The sequence below is a fragment of the Typopeltis vanoorti genome, chromosome 26 (assembly GCF_054136105.1).
Source record: "Typopeltis vanoorti isolate ZY-2024b chromosome 26, IOZ_Tvanoo_1.0, whole genome shotgun sequence".
Taxonomy (NCBI): domain Eukaryota; kingdom Metazoa; phylum Arthropoda; class Arachnida; order Uropygi; family Thelyphonidae; genus Typopeltis; species Typopeltis vanoorti.
In genome coordinates this window covers 30,024,589-30,044,472 of record NC_143574.1, presented here as the reverse complement: position 1 = coordinate 30,044,472, position 19,884 = coordinate 30,024,589, and the positions used below count along the sequence as shown (strand labels likewise).

Sequence of the window (19,884 nt, the reverse complement as noted above, 5' to 3'; positions counted from 1 at the left end):
GGTGCCAAGAGAGAAGCTATTCAATACGCTACAGTTATATGGTGTCAATGGGGCATTATATCAAGCAATACTTCGTCTTTATTTGAGTTGTAAGTCAGCAGTTAGAATTGAAGGAAGTACAGGAAGATGGTTTAATGTTAAATCTGGTGTGAGACAAGGATGTACATTATCCCCTCTGTTATTCATTATCTATATGGATCGCATTATGAAGGAAAGTGGTATTAAACATGATATCAAAATTGGAGATGTTAATGTCAGCTCTTTGTTTTATACGGATGATGTTATACTTCTAAATAAATCCGCTACAAGTCTGCAAGATTCTCTGACTAAATTGAATAGCTGTTGTAATAGATATGGTATGAAGGTCAGCAAGACAAAGACAATGAAAATAGGCCGAATCGTTGAAAATGTCAACTGTGTTGTGAATGGAGAACCTGTGGAACAAGTAAAACATTTCAGCTACTTAGGCACGATTTTTAGTGAAGATGGTAAATTAAATATTGAAATAGACAACAGAATCAATAAAGCTGGTATAGTAGGAAGTCAATTGAATAAGAAAGAAATTAGTCAGAACACTAAATTAGCTGTATACAAGACAATGTTCAAACCAGTTTTAACTTATGGATCTGAGAGCTGGGTCAGAAGTAAAACACTTGACCAAAGACTAGAGGCCACAGATATGAGAGTCCTGAGAAAGATTATAGGCTTGAACAGATGGCATCAATGGCAATATCATATTAAAAATGAGGATATTAGGAAAGAACTTGACATTGTCAGCATCCAGGAATGCGTTAGCAGAGCTAATCTCAGGTGGTATGGTCACTTGAACAGAATGGGCAAGGAAAGATTAGCAAAACAAGTGTTCTCTGCCAGGTTGGCAGGAAAAAGACCCAGAGGAAGACCAAGATATAGGTGGATTGATACGGTACTAAGTGCCTTAGAAGATAGAGAAATATAAGATCTGATAATGTTGGAGTAACAGACTGATTTGCAGGAAAATTGTAGATAGGAAGTTAGTAATGATGTAATTTTTTTCATGTAGTACTATCATATCCTGTACACCCCTTGAGGGTACATGGCAGAAATTTGATGATTATAGTGAACAGATGCTTAGAGAGGCACTTGAGGATGTAGAAGAAGGAATAAAAATAAATGGAAGCATCATCAATAACTTAAGGTACGCAGATGATGTAGAGGTGATGGCAGAAAGCGAAAATGGATTAACAAATTGTTTAAAGAATTGAAAACTCCTGCCCACTGATAATGGGCAGAAAAATATGAGATAATGTAAAGATAAGATGTGGATAAAAGATTTCAATATTTAGGTAGTTGGATCTCAGAGAAAGGAACTTCAGAATTGGACATTAGAAATAGAATAGGTAAAGCTAATTGGCATTTATGGAAATGAAAATTTTAATAAATAAGAATATTAAAATAAATGTGAGAATTGGAATAGTTAAAGCAACAGTCTGTAGTATTGCAAGTTATAGAAGTGAGTCATGGACACTCAAAGAGAGATATGGAAAGAATTAATGCATTTGAAATGTGGTGTTATAGAAGGATGGAACAGATTGGCTATACAGAGAGAATATCATATTAAGAAGTTTTAAGAAGAGTTGGGATGGAAAGAACACTGCTTAAGAACATTATGCAAAGAAAGACCAGATTTGCAGGACATCTTATAAGTTCCTCAGGACATCTGACAAGAACTATATTACAAGGGAAAGTTGAAGAGAAGAGAAGATGTGGAAGGCCAACCAAAGAATGGTTTAATGACATCATTAAACCACTCTTCGCTGCGGGACAACGATGACGAATGAGAATGGTCTGGCGCATACACTTGGATAATTTTAATATAAAGATTATTTTCTTTTACTTTAAATCTGACGGATAAGATTCTTGAAGCGATGGGTCTTATATCAGTGATGGTGTTTATGAGATATTTTCTGATTATAATTGCAACTCCTCTGTGCTGCTGATATCTTCTCCCAGAGTAGTACATTCTTCCTTCAACTCAGGTCTACAATGCTTTTGTCCATCCAATGTATCACTGAAATTTCAATGACATTCTGTCTGCAGTGTTTTAGTTCCTCTTCGAGTAATCTCAGCTTACCAGTTTTATGCAGTGTTTTGATGTTTACAGTTGAGACGTGAAAGTGTCTTCTTGAGGACTCATAGCCATTTCACTTCTCCCATGGTTCTGGGTCAGGCACATTGGCTTCCTTGAATATAGTGGTATTGACATTAAGCTCTGATTTCAAATTCACGGAACTGTTTGGCAGAATAATGTAATCAGTTTACCAATCACCTGTACAATTAAAGCAATAACCTGTTTAAACAACCACATCATCTCTTAGATTAATTCTGCTTATACATTATAAATAATAAATTATGCAATAACCACAGTAATTAACTTTAATGAGATGAAAGTTCAGATATTTCGGACTGAAAATAACAATACATGTGTGTAGAAACAAGCAATCAAAGGAAACGGATTACAAAGTGCATACAGCAGTCAATGGTTTACCAATTAAAAACTGTGTTGCCGCATGCTAAAAATTAATATTAATAAATAATATTATTAAAATATTATTAAACAACTATTTTGATGGTTACGTAAGATAAGAATCTCCCAAACTTTTGGGAGAGAGAGACAATCGTTCTGATTTAGATTTAGCCAATGTAAAAGGGCATCATATTTAAACCTGCATCTATGGAGAAGACGAGCTTTATCCCACTGGATATTGTGTTTATATCTCACTGGATATATTTGCACAATATCCAGTGTGATATTGTGCAAATAGTTGTATGTCTCCTGTCAAATCTTTCCGTGTCATTAATGTTAAGACATGGACAAGGACTGATCCCTGAGATATACCACTGATCACCTTAAATCTTGCAGCCATTCTCTTATTCAAACTAGTAGTTTATAATCCAATCCCATATCTTCCAACTTATGTAACAACTTTCCATGCTGAATTCTGTCAAAAAACTTTAGCAAAGTTCGAAGCATCATGGCATATCCATCCTCTTTGTCAAACTCAAGAATCGTATTATGAAATGCGAGTTACTTGAGTATGACCTTCCCTTAGTAAACCTATTTTTGCATGCTATCTGTTAATACCTTTACAAGATCTTCACTACTCCAAAGATACAGGTCAAAAGTCAGACACACCAGTCTTTGCACCACTTCTGTGGAATCTTCCCTGTGCTGAGACTCAAATTATACAACCAGGGAAAAGAAACAGCCACTTTAGCTGAACATTCCATTAGCAACAGTTGATATCACATCAGTCCCTATTGCTGAATTCATATTCAGCTTACTTATGCAACAGCTCTAGTATTTCCTCCTCATTCACCTAAGTTCCTTTCTCCGACGTAGAAGTGACATACATTACTTTGTCAGCTTTTAGCAAAATGGGCACTCATTGGTTGAATAATCTCTTCCACATCTGTCACCCACAAGATTTAGATGTCTGTAGGAAAAGAAAGTGATACAAAGAATTTTGCAGAAGTTACTACACTTGTGAGAGTCATTTCCTTTTAATGTTTATGGATGTGATAGAACTAGGAAATCCTTCTTTTTTTTTTTTTTTTTTTTAAAGAGTGAAGTATATGATAAGGGAATTTTTTTTATATATATTTTTTAAATGATAATAGTTTAAGGATAAATTAACTGTTAATGGGGTGTGCTTAAGAGCCAAAGCTATATAACTGGGAGGAGTCCTTCATATAGCCTTTTAAAGAATAAGGAGAACTGACCAGAACTTCTGACCTGATGCCTAATCTTCACCTTCTTGTGGGGTACCCTATTAGTTAGATGTCCACCTGGATATTGAATGAAAGAGGATGGGCTGGTAATTTTGGATTTAGCCAATCAAACTGTATTCTTATTGGCTAAAACTATAATGCAAAATGATGGTACAATATGACAGCATTTCATGCCTGATGGGGCACTGCTCAGTTAAACAAGCCCCCCCCCCCCATTGTTTTTGTCAAGGAACCATGGCAAACAGCACAAAGTCAACTACTGGAACAAATCTTGGAACACATCCCAATTCAACATGAACAAAGTTCAAGATTAGTACTATCAACATAAGAAGCATCAGTGGAAAAGAAATGGAACTAGCAGAAGAATTGCATAAACATCAGGTCAACATGATAGGTGTGACTGACACAAAGAAAACAAACAGATAAGTCTTTCTAAACAACAACTACAAAATGTTATATTCAGGCAATAACAATCAGGGAAAAGGGGTAGCTATAGCAGTCAACACTGAATACGAGGATAATCTTCTTCGATATAGACAATATCAAGTAGTGATGTGGACAAATATCAGAATGGGGAACTGGCCAATGAGACATTTCTGCCTATCATCCGACAGGAGGATCCACTAAGGAAGAAATGAAAAATTATCTGAGGCATCCGAGACAGCAAATAAGGAAGAGTAGGTCGTTGTTGGAGATTTAAACAGCAGAGTAGGAAACGATTACCAGACATAGAAATGTTTGGGGAAAATTTGGTCAAAAGCTCAAAGCTAAAAATAATGGTAAGTACCTGTTGGATTTCTGTTCAGGATATGGGCTAGTTATTACTAAAACCATGTTCTAATATAAAAATGTGCACAAATTAATATGGAAATAAAATGCAAGAAATAAGAAAAGTCTCGCTAAGTTTAATGTTGATAGCAATGTTTTCCCCATTTAGTTTTGAGTAGGATAAAATTGAATTTCATATTGAAAAGAAGAGTGCATAAGAAAGTTTTAAAATTAAAGTTGAGCAGCTTTAAGAGGTGACTTGCAGACTTGAATACGTAAACATCGTTCAAGAAAAAAATGAAAGAGTTTGAAAACTGGAACCAAACCTTTCAAACTCAGTAGTAAACCATGAAGAAAACCTTGACTGATTCAGCCAAAGGCATGTGGTCAGGTTGTGTGCAAGGATAGAAAAATGAGAAAATGGTGGCCTCATGAAGGTAAACAGGCAGTCAAGGAAAGGAAGAAAGCATATCAAAAGTTCCTGGTGAATAAGTCAGATTGTGCTCTTAGAGAATACAGAGAAAAATGTAAGAAAAGCACTGTGTAAAACTAGTTAAACAAATGTCATGGAAGATTTTGGTAAGAACATAAAAAATAAATATCAGGAAGGTGCAAAATATTTTGGAGGCTACTGAAAAATTCAGAAATAGAGGAAAAAGTACAGTAAAAGGAATTAGAAATGATAAGGTGACATGAAAACTGAAGGGTTACTTTGAAACGTTGCTAAATGAAACTAGTGGTATGAGCACAGTGGTAGAAAACATTCAACAAAAATGCAATCACAGGAAAAAGTCATCAAAAACCTGAAATGTGAAAAGGCAGTTGGAGTACATGATATTCAACCAGAAATACACAAATATGAAAATATAATTTTTTTTTAAAGTAACTGCATTGCATAATTCAGATGGATTAGTCAGAGGGTCAAATTTTGAATGACTAGAACAGAGCTCTCATAGTATCCATCTATAAAAAGGGAAATAAAACTTTATGTGAGAATTACAGAGGTATTTCTCTACTGAGCTTTCCTGGTAATATTTATGCAAGTATCCTTGAGAAATGGCTAAGAAAATTATAGAAGGGAAGCTTAGTGAAGTACAAGCTAGATAAAGGCCAAACAGAGATTGTCAGGTCAGATTATCACTTTAAGATAAATAATTGAGAAATCTAGTTAATATAACAAGGATGTGTGTTTAAGTCTTGTAGATCTGGAAAATGCTCATGACAAGGTAACAAGGGAGAGCTCTTCAAAATGCTACAGTTTTATGGTGTAAATGGAACAGGAAGATAATGTTAAATCATATGTGAGACAAGAGTGCATCTCCAATGTTATTCGTGATCTATATGGATTGCATTATGAAGGAAAGTAGCATTACACTTGATATCAGAATTAGAAATATTCTTCTTCTTCTTCATGTAGCTTCCTCAGTGAGATGGTGCAGCACCGTGTCCTTCCAGTTCTCTCTGTTGGTGGCTTTCCTTTTTGTTTCTGCATAGCCATGTGATCCTGTCCATGATCTTATACCTTCAAGCCATGTCCTTCGTTTTTTGCCTCTTGATCCATTTCCCATAATTTTTCCTTCTAAAACTGTTAGTAACCTCTGTCCTGCTGAACCTCTCAGTACATGTCCTGCCAATCTCATCTTTCTCTGGATCATTTCCTGTAATAAAGATCTCTGTGTTCTCATTCTCTGTAGGAGATCTGTATTTGTCACATGTTCTGTCCGTGGGATTTTCAGAGTTCTCCTATAGCACCACATTTCAAAGGCCATTATCTGTTGCCTTACTCCCTTCTTGAATATCCAGGTCTCACTTCCATATGTGAAAATTGGCCACACTAATGTTCTTATCATTCTTTTCTTTGTCTCGATACTCAGAACTTCTGAGCAGATCTTTATTTTTCCAGAATGCATCTTTAACAATGGCTGTTCTTATTTTTATTTCTTTATCTTGCTTTCCACCTGCAGTAAAGTAGGTGCCTAAATATTTGTATTCTGTTGTATGTTCAATTTTCATATTGTTTATGAATCTATCTGGCTCAGATCTGCTTTCTTTTGAGATTTTCATAAATTTGTTTTTTTTTTTTGCATTAATATGTAATCCAAATTCTTTACCTTCTTCAATTAGTAGCTGCAGTAATTTGATTAATTTGTTTCTGTTTTCTACTATTAGAATGGTATCATCAACATATATAAGATTGTTGCATTTTATACCATTGATACTAATTCCTGTTTTTTGTTTTTCAATCTTTTTTATCACTGTCTCACTATAGATATTAAATAGATTTGGTGAAAGGATACAACCTTGTCTAACTCCTCTTTTTATTTTCACTTCAGAAGTCTCAGAGTTAAACAGCTGCATTTTCTGTTTGGTGTAAATCATTTTTATAATCTTAAGTAGATGATCTTCTATGTCTAATTTATCTAATATATTGAATATTTTATTATGTTTTACCCGGTCAAAAGCCTTCTGAAAGTCTATGAAGCATATGTAAATGTTCCAATTTCTTTCAGGTGATCTTTCTATTAGTATTTTAAGTTCCAGGATAGCATTAATGGTTCCCATTCCTCTTCTGAAGCCTTTCTGTTGTTCACTCAATTCACCGCTTATGGCTCTTTCAATTTGTTTATTAACGATGGTTAAAATAATTTTAGATGCATGGGATATTAGGCTCACAGTTCTGTAATCCTCACCATTTTGTGCATTATATTTCTTTGGAATTGGTATGCAGATAGATGTTGTAAAAACCTCAGATAATTGTATTGTTTTATAGATGTCCTGAATGGATTCCACTAAATAGTTGTAATAGAATAGAAATATTCGACTTAGCTATTTACTGTTGCAGGTGATGATATACTGTTAAAAGAAAACTCCAGGGCAACTAAGCAGGATTCCTTAATTAAACTGAATAACTTGTCATAAACTTGGTATGAAAATTAGCAATAAAAAGACAAAATCTATGAATATAGGCAGGAGCACCAAGAACATCAACTGCATCCTCAATGGAGATTCTAAAATACAAGTAAAACATCAGTCAGCTATTTAGGCACAGGTTTTGGTGAAGGTGACAAATTTAGCAAAGCTAGAATGTTGGGAAGTCAGCTGAATAAATTTATATGGAATAAGAGAGAAAGTCAAAATACTAAATTAGCTATACCAGACAGTGTTTAAACCAATTGTAACTTATGGATTTGAGAGTTCTGAGGAAGATTAGGAAAGTGAACAGATGGCATCAACGGCAGTATCATATTAAAAATGAAGATATTAGGAAAGAATTTGCCATTGTTAGCATTCAGGAATATCAGGAACTAATCTCAAGTAGTAGAGTCACTTAATTAGAATGGGAGAGGAAAAAGACCAAGAAGAAGAGCAAGATTTAGGTGGATTGATACAGTAAAAAGTGTCTTAGAAGACACTTTTTACTGTACAAGATTTGATAATATTGGAGTCTTGAAAGATAACAGATTAATTTTGAGGAAAATTGTCAATCAGAGTTTGGAATGATGTAACTTTTTGTATGTCTCCCTGAGGGTACATAAGAGGAATTTGATTATGATTATCTGTTAATTAATACTGAAAACACATTTAAAATATTACAAAACAATTAAAGAGAATACTAAACTTTCTCATTAATTAATGCTTTTTCCCCAATGAGAGGCTAATTTTTGAAATATGTTAAAAGTTATCATTTTTGCAGTACTTCCTTCCTATGGTGCCACGAGCTTCTCTAAACATGATAGTTTATCATATTCACCAATGCATAAATTAAGAGTATCAAAAGTTACTCTATTCTCATATCTTATGATACTCAAATCAAACAGGCACCACTGAAGTAATTTGAAGTTATATGAATAATTTGTATATGTTATAAATAAGAATTTTTTTTAAAATAATGAAATTATAATTTTGATGAAAAGTATAATAAAAACACTATCTTGGCAGTAATGATGCCTTTTTCGACTGAAGGCAAGTTAGCCAATAACTAGCAATATCTGGTCAGAGAACATACATATTTCCAGACACTGATTAAACAAGAAAATTATGCATACACCGTAATTTAGTATTTCATGTATACTCTTTTCATAAATTGCATGATTGATTTCTTTTCTTGCAATCTGCTACTTAAAAAAAAAATAATAATAATAAAAGGCAAGTGCAGTATAACTGTGAGATAAATTTCTGACAATATTTTTTTCTTTTTTTCCAAGCCCTTTCCAATCTACACAACTTTGCTTCATCTGCAAGAGTTTCTTATCATGTTTTTCTTCATATACCAAAGAGAAAGATTAAAGATGCCAAGAAATTATATTCTTGGTTTAATCCTTTATCCAAGTTTAAGAAAACAAAGTTTGCACTTGAAGGTGCAAATAAGTAGCCCAGTCCTAACTTCAGGACTGGGCTACTTGTATATAGAAGCTAATGACTTCACATCACTTGCCTTAGCATTCCATAATGCAAAGCACATATCCTTACAGACGTATAATGCTATGCATTATGAGAAGGGTCACTACCCAGGCCAGTTTTGACCTTCATCGAGGTCTCATCAGTGGGAACCAGACCCAGAAGTGATACCAAGGTTGAAGTAATGTACAAGTCATATTTCCATACTCTAATCCAGAGTATTTTAACAATAAGGAGTGACACCTATTGGCTACTCGTATATGGAAATACGAGTTCTGCATTATTTCACCCCTAGTATCACTTCTAAGTCTGGCTCCCACTGATGAGACCTCAATAAAAGTCCAAACCAGTCTGGGTAGTGATCCTTCCCACAATGCATAGCATTACACATCTGTAAGGATGTGCTTTGCATTATGGGATACTAAGGCAAGTGATGTGAAGTCATTAGCTTCTATGTACGAGTTGCCCAGTCCTGAAGTTACTTCAGGTGCAAACTTTGTTTGCTTACACTTGGATAAAGGATTAAGCCAAGAATATAATTTCTTAGCATCTTTAATTTATAGTATAACCAAGTGGAAAAACTTCCAACAAAGACAAAGATATTTTGCTATTTTATAGCACTAGGTAATGTGTAAACTGAATCCTTAGAATATGAGAATTGTCAAACATTCATAATATATACACATTAATTTGACGTTATATCTCTTTGCTAGTGACTTTTGATATCACTAGTAAAGAGATATAACATAATTTATTAATCATGTAATACAGCATAGCTTTTATGTTCTAAAATATCTATTCTATTTTAAATACTTATAAAATATATGCCAAACAAGCATATCATTAGATTTTTATATATGTTTTTGTTTATATCTGGCAAACACTTTGAATGCTAGCATTTAAATAGGAATATGCAAATACTACTTTGCATATATGTCTGCAAATAACAACTAATCACAACTCTGAGTATAATTTAACTGCAATTTTAAACATACCACAGCAACAGTATCTAATGCAGGAAATATTGCTGGAGAATAATATTTAAAAACCTATATTTAATACTAATTATTTCAATATGATGAAAAGGATTTCACGAATTACCTGGTCTCATTTGTTTTATGGTATACTCATTGATCAAATGATGGTTATGCTCATTCAATGTACAATGAAGAGAAACACAGTCACTCTGAAAGAGAAGATCTTGGAGTGTGTATACCCTTGTAAGACCAAGAGATTTTTCAATGCCATCAGGAAGATATGGGTCATAAAATATCACATTGAAGCCGAAAGCTTTGGCACGAAGGGCCACAGCTGTTCCAACTCGACCTAAATAAAACAAATTAAATTTACTATTTTATATAAGAATTAAAGAATTAGTTATTAAATTCATCTCATTTGTCACTGCATTAGGATCAACAGCAATCACAGTCAAGTAACTTGGCTTCTTTGAAATCTGAGTGATGCTTTGATAGGATTAATCCTATCTATATAGTGTAGTATGGCTGTTCAACCTACATGTGTTATTCTGGCCAGTTTGCCTGTCATGTAGGATAAAAGCCTGAGTTTCTGGCAGGAAAAACTACCACCTCTGTATGAGATTGGCTAACTCACCTACTGAAAAGTTCTGATAAAGGTTCATTATATCCTAGATGGAATCATATCCGGAAGCTCTGAATGTAAATAAACTAGACATGGAATTTCCTCCAAAGTACAAGCCATACAGCAGAGACTGATAAATGCACCTTGGGTTATGCAGTATCAATAAATGTAGAATTTCAAAATAACAGTATAGCTTGTAAATATAGTCAACCTCTTCTATATTCACAAGATATAGTTCTTTCTTGACCTCTTCCTCACTAGTGACTTGTCAAGTACACTGTAAAGATTTTATCTTGGTTAGGTAATTGACACAATCTTGTACTTATCTCTTCTCCTACCAAGTGACACCCACATAGCCATTTCCAATCAAGAGTCAAGTGGGATGGCCTCCAATACTTCTATGCCTCGTTTCCTTCAAAACATGCATTGAACACATCGCTAAAGTAATCCTCTCATATGGATACACATATTCCTTACTCCATACTAAATTCCCATCTTGTAATAAAGACTTGGTTCTCCAAAAGATGGATCAAGGTTGAATAAATAAAGAACCAAGCAAATTGCAAATGGCTATCATAATGCCACCTTTCCTCACTGCTTATACCAAAAACTGAAACAGCTACAAGAAAATCATTACTGCATCAAAAACTGGTTCAAAAGAGTCAAAAGCAGAAAACTAGTATCATGCTCAAATAGTAGTCATATAGTTTAGTCTCTTGACAAAGCAGTTGGCCATAACTTTCGTCCAACACTGCTACTGTACCCAGATGGATCTATTGTGTCGTCACCCATAGAAAAAGCCAATCCCCTGGCACTTTTCCTCAGATGAATGCACAGATGATTTGATAAAGGTTCCTAAATGATTCCAACCACTCAACACTCAAAGTCTTCTCTGATCTTTCATCAGAAACATCCTGTCCAAATTAGATACATACATAAAAGTTCCCTGGCCCTGATGAAATTCCTCCAGTTGCTCTCATTTTTACACTTCAGAGTTGATTCTTATTCTGTGTTGCTTCTTTATGCTCTCTTACTCCACTGGTCTCTAAACCTACACCCTGCAAATCAGCACATATCCAATCCATTTTCAAGAAGACTGATAAATCCTTACTATCAAATTACTGCCCACTCTCCTCTCTCTCTCTCTAGAGGAGAGATTGGGCAATAGAGAGAAAACAATCAACACCCAACTTTTAGGCTACCTTGATGATACTCAACTAATAAACGACTGCCAGTACGGATTCTAGCAATGCTGACTAACAGATCTGCTCTCTTATGTCACCCACTTTTGTGATAAGCACCATCGAAAAGTTTAGCAAATTCCAAGTAGTTGCACATGATATTTCCAAGGCTTTCAACCAGGTACGGCAAAAGAGTTTATTAAGTAAGCTACCATCATTTGGTCTGTTCCATGACTTCTGCAACTGAGCTGCCAGTTTTCTCAGTGGATGCACACAGTACCTGATGATGGATGGTTCCTTATCTTCTAACTATGCAACTAATGTTTGGGCCTTGCAAAGTTCAGTCGTCTCAATAACCTGCTTCAACTGACCACCAATCCAATACACAGTTTCTCTGACAACAATACACTACATTCCTCCTTCTCACTTGATAAACTTTGCACCACATCAACCAACTCATAGCGCAACAACCTCTGCAACGTTAAATTCTGATATCCAAACTATCCTGATGGGGTTCAGATGACATTGTCAATTTCAATGCCTTTCTGCCTTATTTCACACACACACACACACACACACCATATTCTCCGAGCCTTATCTTTGAGAATACCCAAATCTCTAAGCAAGATGAGATTTCTCTCCTTTGGACAACCCTAATATCAAGCCTCTCCTGGCATAAACACTTTACAACCACTGCTTCCTTGGCTTCCAGAAAATTAAGATGCCCCTTTTGTTCAAGACATTAATAACCATGAGAAGTGAAGTAATCTTGTATGAATCACAAATCTACCTCTTCATTGAGTACTACTCACAAGAGCTCTCCCAAAACAAAAGAAAGCAATCAAATTGATGACTCACCTTTTACCAACTCACTCCAACCATTTTCGCACAGGCATTTAGTATTTACTGCATGCAACTTCTATAAATATTTCCATGGTAAATATTCATCAGAACTAACCTCAATAATTCCCTCTCTCTTTCTCTGCCAAATTCCATTGAAATGCACACAGCTACTATGCAACATTCCCTTCAAAATCCAACTCCATACTCACAGAACAAGTTTCTCTTCCTCCTCCTCCTCTGTTCCTGCTCCTTTACTCTGGAACAGCCCCCCATGTGTTTCCGAAAAGGAAATACAATGCACAGACTTCAAATCTAATCACAAGTTCCTCCTTTCTCAAGTCTCTTCCTATACACAATATTAATGTATTATAATTTCACCAACTAACTTCTCGTGTATGGGTCAAAAAAAGCTTCCATCTTATGTCCCCCCCCCCCCCAACTACTGGATGGCTGGTCAAGTTACTAAATGTGGCTTCTTACTGCATAAATTATCTAACATAAACCTTCATATTTCATTTCATTAAACTGAATAATCTTTAAATCTTTTGCCTAATTTTACCGAGAAAGGAAAGCTCAACTTTCCATCCCTGGGTGGTTCTTCAGGGTTTTTTTTGGTTAGGATTATGCTGAAACAGTAGTGAAGAGTATATTATATCTACTGTGTAAGCTGTGCCTATTCTCTTTCTGGATTACATTTAATGGGGGGGGGGGAGTGTCAGTCAAAGCATCCACATAAATTTTATTCATGTTCTAGGCAGTTAGCAGAAGACCAAAAGGAAAGAGACTTTTCAAGTTAGTAATAGCATAAACTTACTTATATACACCCTCTGTCCAAAATGAAACCGAACTTTTCGAAAATAGAAGAATCTAGGGACCACCTGCTGTATCTTTTTGTTGTCGAAAGCGGTAACCTTCATTAGTGTTGTGTCAACTGTTTATGACATTTGTTTCATTAGAAGCAGAGTTATAATGCCAAGGGTGACAGTATGTTTTGACGAATGATCAGAAAATGAGTTTCAAACAGAGCTGCTATTGACTTTCGTGTTAAACTTGGTAAAAGTTTTACCGAAACACATCAAATGCTTCAAAAAGCATACGGCGATGAATGCTTATCCCATACTCAAGTTTATGAGTGGTTTAAGCAATTTCAACGTGGTCGTGAGACGCTTGAGGATGACGAAAAGCCAGGCCATCCAAAAACTGGACTGAGCAAAGTTAACATCCAAAAAGTGCGAGATTTCATCAAAGAAAACCCAAAATCATCTGCGAGATTGATTGAAGATGAATTGGGGATTCCAAAATCAACTGTGCACAACATTTTGACCAAGAGTTTGGGCCTTTGTAAATTTAATTCGCGATTTGTTCCCCACAAGTTAACTGAAGACCAAAAAATGTATCGAATTGAACACTGCAAGGACCTCATTAAAACTGCCTCGTAAGGACTCAAACTTCCTTGAAATGATTGTTGCTGGTGACGAAACGTGGTATTTTGAGTATTAGCCCGAAACAAAGTGCTGAGTGGAGACCACCAGAAGAGGGGCATCCGAAAAAAAGTCGCTTGGAGAAGTCAAAAGTAAATACAATGCTGATTTGTTTCTACGATTCCAAGGGCATTATCTACAAAGAATCCGTTCCGCCTGGCCAAATGACCAATGGAGAGTTTTATCTCGAAGTTTTGAAGCGATTGAGAGTGAGAATTCGTCGCGTACGCCATGAATATCATGACGCAGGCAGCTGGTCACTTTTGCACGATAATGCACCACTTCATCGTTCGAACATTATGAGACAGTTTTTGAGCAAAACCAAGGTTGTGTGTTGGATCACTAGCCGTATTCCTCTGACTTAGCACCCTGTGACTTCTTTCTCTTCCCCCCAGACTTCATATGCTGATGAAAGGAAAGTGATACGACACCACTGAAAACATTCAAGGGGCAGTACCACAACCCTAAACAGTATCCCAAACACCGATATAAAAAAGCTCATTTAACGAATTAATTGACCGTGCCAAACGCTGTATCGAAGTTGAGGGAGAATATATTAATTGAAATAAATGATTTGAATAATTATAATTGGCCTGTGTTTTATTTTCTATCACAGGTTCGGTTTCATTTTGGACAGATGGTGTAGTACTGCAATAGTAACCTCTACATCCTATATAAGGAGTAATGTAACCTGAAATTTTAAATTCTGGATATAATCACCAGATAATTTTTTAATTGGTAGTATCATATATGAGAGGTTGTTCAACTTACAGTACATTAGTGTAGTGGATGGGCAGAAAGTTGAGAAAGACTTGGGTTTTTTTAATAGTTATAAAAGGCAACAGCAACAATTAATGAAAAGAAGAAAAAACTGTTCTGTAAGGTGAGTTAAACTGCCTTAAAGGATCAACAAATAGCAGCTGCACAGGTATTAAAGATTATTTAAAGATTTATCGGTAATTCCATTCATTGCATGAATGGAATTACCGATGAAAATTTTGATGAACCATGACCGGAAATGTTGGTAGAAAATGCAAGAACCTAAAGCACTTGAAGCGTAGAGTGAATTATTGTATGTATTAATTTTGTATTGTGTATTAAAGACTTCAGAGAGCTCTCAGGGATATCAACAAAAACATAGAAACAGTATTCAAATGTTGGAAGGACTTGTGATTCATACAGAGTTGTTTGAAGTTTATGTTGTCTGAAATTATAGCTGAAGCAACTAAGGTTATATGGCTAGTGTACTCTGCAAACTGCATGTATTCTTCTGGTAGGTCATGTTTGTGGGATGAGAAACCTAAGTTTCCAAGAGGAAAAAACTGTCTCCTCCACATGAGATTGTTCAGAGGTAAAGTAAGATGTTGAGTAAAAGAGAGAAGTCAACTTCTTGGATGGTAAGGAAGCAATATTTATAACATGTTTATTCTCAGAACATCTTGTCCAGAGCTGGGCACTGACAGAAAGAAAGAGTAGAATTTTTTTTTACAAGAAATATGACAGCATTAGGTCTCTAGCACTGAAATTAATAAAGTTATCAGACCTCATGAAAAAAATTATTTGAAGATCAGAAACAGGTTTGTAGCAGCTGATGACAGATATACACAAAACAAATCAAAAGCATGTTGAACATTTACTACGATCATCAATGCAAGAATTGAAGAAGGTAAGATATTGTCTTTTTCATAGGTGATGTGGTACCACAGAACAGTGAAAGTGCAAAAGAAAGTAAAGTAGAAATGGACAAAAGTTATGATTGATGTTGTTTTAAAGAGACAGGAAAGTATGACTGCCATTTTGACATGATACATGTTTCTTGCTTTTTTGGTACTTTCAAAGTTACTTTTGTTTGCTGATAATTTGTTTGCAAAGAATTTGAACTTTATAAGATTCTGGTGAAAGCCATCATGACATGCTTGTTTTTTCTCGTATACAGTCTTGGTGATACCTTCTTGCAGTAAAGAGCTAATCTTCATTTTTCTTGGTTGTTAATTATGGCTTATCCAGAATGAACTGTGAATAAGAAACATCAATGATAAAAAAAAAACTTTTAATCAAACAGTTTTCCTATGACTTATAACATACATCTTCAGGGTAAACTACACATTTGAAAAAAAGCGCTTGTATTATTTAAAAAAAAATTATGGAAAAATTATAATCATGTTATAGTAAAACTTTATTATAAACAAACATGATCACCTGACATTTCAATCTTCATACCAAGGTCATCATCTGGGATATACATATATAAAAACACATGTTGTGTTCCAATCTACATAGTATACCAAGGTCACACTAATTTTGTCAACCATTAAAACTACCGGCTTGACTTCTAGAACAAAAATACTCTACTACATCAAAGCTAGCATCCTGTTATTTATTTGAAATCACTGAGATTAATTAAGTTAGAGATTACTCACAGATAAATTAGAACAACAGTATTGATGGTGGCACCAATAAAAGCTGAAATTATTGCCCTAGAGTCCTAAAGTGAGGGTTTGTTGGAGAACTTGAAAGAAGTTATATTAGAATGTGTTAAATTTAATTTTTTTTTAATAGATCGGAATTGTGCATCCAGTTTCACCAATATAAGGTACAAAATTGTCAAACTGTAGGTTTTAAAGTAAGTATATAAACATTGGCTCATAAACATATGAACAAACAAATCTAGATTACTTTTCATTCTGCAAAACAGCTTTGAAATATTCCAATGTACTAAAACAATCAATCTGAGCTGCTGGATTATTAGCATAATTGAACATCTCCATTGATTTTCTCAGAGTCTGTCAATTTTCACACAGTGACCACATGAAATTCAGCTGTCCTAAAGTCCTTTTGCTGTTGACACTTAAAATCTTTTCACCACGAGAAAGATTCCTTGGTTTTAGGCTGGACTCGGGAAAACTTTTCTGCCACTGCAAATTAATTAGGAAATAATAAAATAAATCATCATCACCATCAAATTCCTGCTATGTACTTTCAAGGGGTGTACAGGATATGATAGTACTACATGAAAAATTTACATCATTACTAACTTCCTATCTACAATTTTCCTCCAGATCATTCTGTTATTTGTCAAGACTCCAACATTATCAGATCTTATATTTCTGTCCTCTAAGGCACTTTGTACCATATCAATCCACCTATATCTTGGTCTTCCTCTGGATCGTTTTCCTGCCAATCTGGCAGATAACATTTGTTTTGCTACTCTTTCCTCGCCCATTCTGTTTAAATGACCATACCACCTGAGATTAGCTCTGCTAATGCATTCCTGGATGCTGACAATGTCAAGTTCTTCCTTAATATTCTCATTTGCCATTTATACCATCTGTTCACGCCTCTAGTCTTTGTTCAAGTGTTTTACTTCTGACCCAGCTCTCAGATCCATAAGTTAAAACTGGTTTGAACACTGTCTTGTATACAGCTAATTTAGTGTTCCGACTAATTTCTCTCTTATTCCATATGAATTTATTCAATTGACTTCCTACTATACCAGCTTTATTGATTCTGTTGTTTATTTCCATATTTAATTTACCATCTTCACTAAAAATTGTGCTGAAGTAGGTTAAATGTTTTGCTTGTTCCACAGGTTCTCCGTTCACAACGCAATTGACATTTTCAACAATTATGTATATTTTCATTGTCTTTGTCTTGTTATTGCTGACCTTCATACCATATCTATTACAACAGTTATTCAATTTAGTCAAGGAATCTTGCAGACTCGTAGCGAATTTATTGATAAGTATAACATTGTCTGCATAAAGCAAAGAGCTGACATTAACATCTCCAATTTTGATATCATGTTTAATACCACTTTCCTTGATAATGTGATCCATAGAGATAATGAATAACAGAGGGAATAATGTACATCCTTGTCTCACACCAGATTTAACATTAAACCATCTTCCTGTACTTCCATCAATTCTAACTGACGACTTACAACTCAAATAAAGACTAAGTATTCCTTGATATAATGCCCCATTGACAGCACAAAACTAACGTATTGAATAGCTTCTCTCTTGGCACCTTATCATATGCCTTTTCCAGATCTACAAAACTCAAATAGAGATCTTTGTTATATTCCCATGATTTCTTCACTATTTGTTGTAAAGTGAAGATCTGGTCCTGACAGCCTCTATTTGACTTGAATCCAGCTTGTTCTTCACCAAGCTTTTCTTCTACAATTCTTCTCAGCCATTTCTCAAATATACTTGCATATATCTTGCCAGGAACACTCAGTAGGGAAATACCTCTGTAATTCTCACATTCAGTTTTATTTCCCTTTTTATATATGGGTACTATGAGAGCTACTCCAATCATCGAGAATTCATCCCTCTGTCCATGCCTTCTGAACTATGCAGTGCAGCCACTGCAAGACTTTTATACCACCATACTTCAGCATTTCTAATCGAATATCATTTACTCCTGCTGCCATTCCACATTTTAAGCCTTTGATGGCTTTTTCTACTTCAAGTATGGATATGTATTCCTGACTGTATGCATGTTGAGTGCTTTTTACCACTGTGCTATCACTGCTTGTTTCATTTAGCAATTTCTCGAAGTAATTACTCCATACTTCAAGGATATCTTTTTCTCCCATTTTCATGTCACCTTTATCATCTCTAACTCCTTTTACAGTACTCTTTCCTCCATTTTTAAGCTTCTTCAACAACCTCCAAAATATTTTGCCACCTTTCGTGATTTTTATTTTCTATGTTCTTGCCAAAGTCCTCCAATGACTTTTGTTTAGCTAGTTTTACACAGTGTTTAGCTTTCTTACATTTGTCTCTGTATTCACAAAGAGCACAAGCTGACTTATTTGCCAGGAACTTCTGATATGCTTTTTCTTCTTTTCCTTCACTGCCTCTTTAACTTCCTGTGTCCAACATGGAGTTCTGATTTTTCTATCCTTGCAGACAACCTCACCACATGCCTCTCTGGTTGAATCAATTGTTAGATCCTGAATAGAGAGCTTTACAAGTAAATTCTTTATTCAGGATTTAACATGATAAATACTACTAATTAAGGAGATATGTGCACATCAGCTAATAATTATGACGTATTATTTTATGTTATGTAATAACATAAAATAATACTTCATAATTATTTGAATTATTGAGAACTATATTATTTGAATAGTGAGAGTTATTCCTGCATAACTGAAATGAGAAGCAGAGAATTTTGTGTCAAAATAGTAAGAAATGTGTAAGGGAATTGTTAAGTTATTTGTAATTCCCATTAAGCTGTCTAGTACATTATGAAATTCTGAGAAAAATTATAAGTAGTAATCCGGAATAATCGCATATAATCTGTACGAGTTGAGCGTAGCGATGGAGGCTATACCTACACAGAAAATGACGTTAGAATGGCTACCTGGAATAATGTAACCTAACAGATTAGGGAGAGTGTAGGATCACCCAAAGGGCATGAACGATGGGGTTCGTGGGTGAAAACCAAATCGAATAGAGGGCGCCCAAAAAGGGTGAATAAAAGATGAAGTGCACCATTTTACAGGGCTTTTTCTTCTTCGGTTCCTGGATTCGAGTTTTAGGAGAATTGTCGGGGGATTCGTGAGAAAGTGGTGGGTCGACTAGGTGATGACGGACGGCATGAAATCTGAAAGGATCCGGTAATGTAAACATTTTCATTCTATGTTAAAAATCGCTTAGAAAAATAAGAAATTTGTGTATACTGTAAACTAAAGGACACTAGTAGAGAACTTTAAAGTGAGAATTTGAGTGAATTAATTAAGACCCTGTGGAACAAACAAGAATTGTTGATAGGCAGTATTTTGATTGAGAATGGCTATGCTTGCTTAATGAAATTTAGAATTAAGATAGTTA

At 35.0% G+C, this 19,884-nt stretch overlaps 1 protein-coding gene across 2 annotated transcripts in view; it reads right to left on the bottom strand.

Annotated features, from left to right (window-relative positions):
* CtBP (C-terminal binding protein) overlaps window positions 1-19,884 on the bottom strand; it is a 182,766-nt gene that overhangs the window by 36,050 nt on the left and 126,832 nt on the right. For both annotated transcript variants that reach the window (XM_090414912.1, XM_090414913.1), the window contains exon 7: window positions 10,039-10,263. In XM_090414912.1, the coding sequence (XP_090271038.1) occupies window positions 10,039-10,263 (225 nt within the window). The remainder of the gene's footprint in view (window positions 1-10,038; window positions 10,264-19,884) is intronic.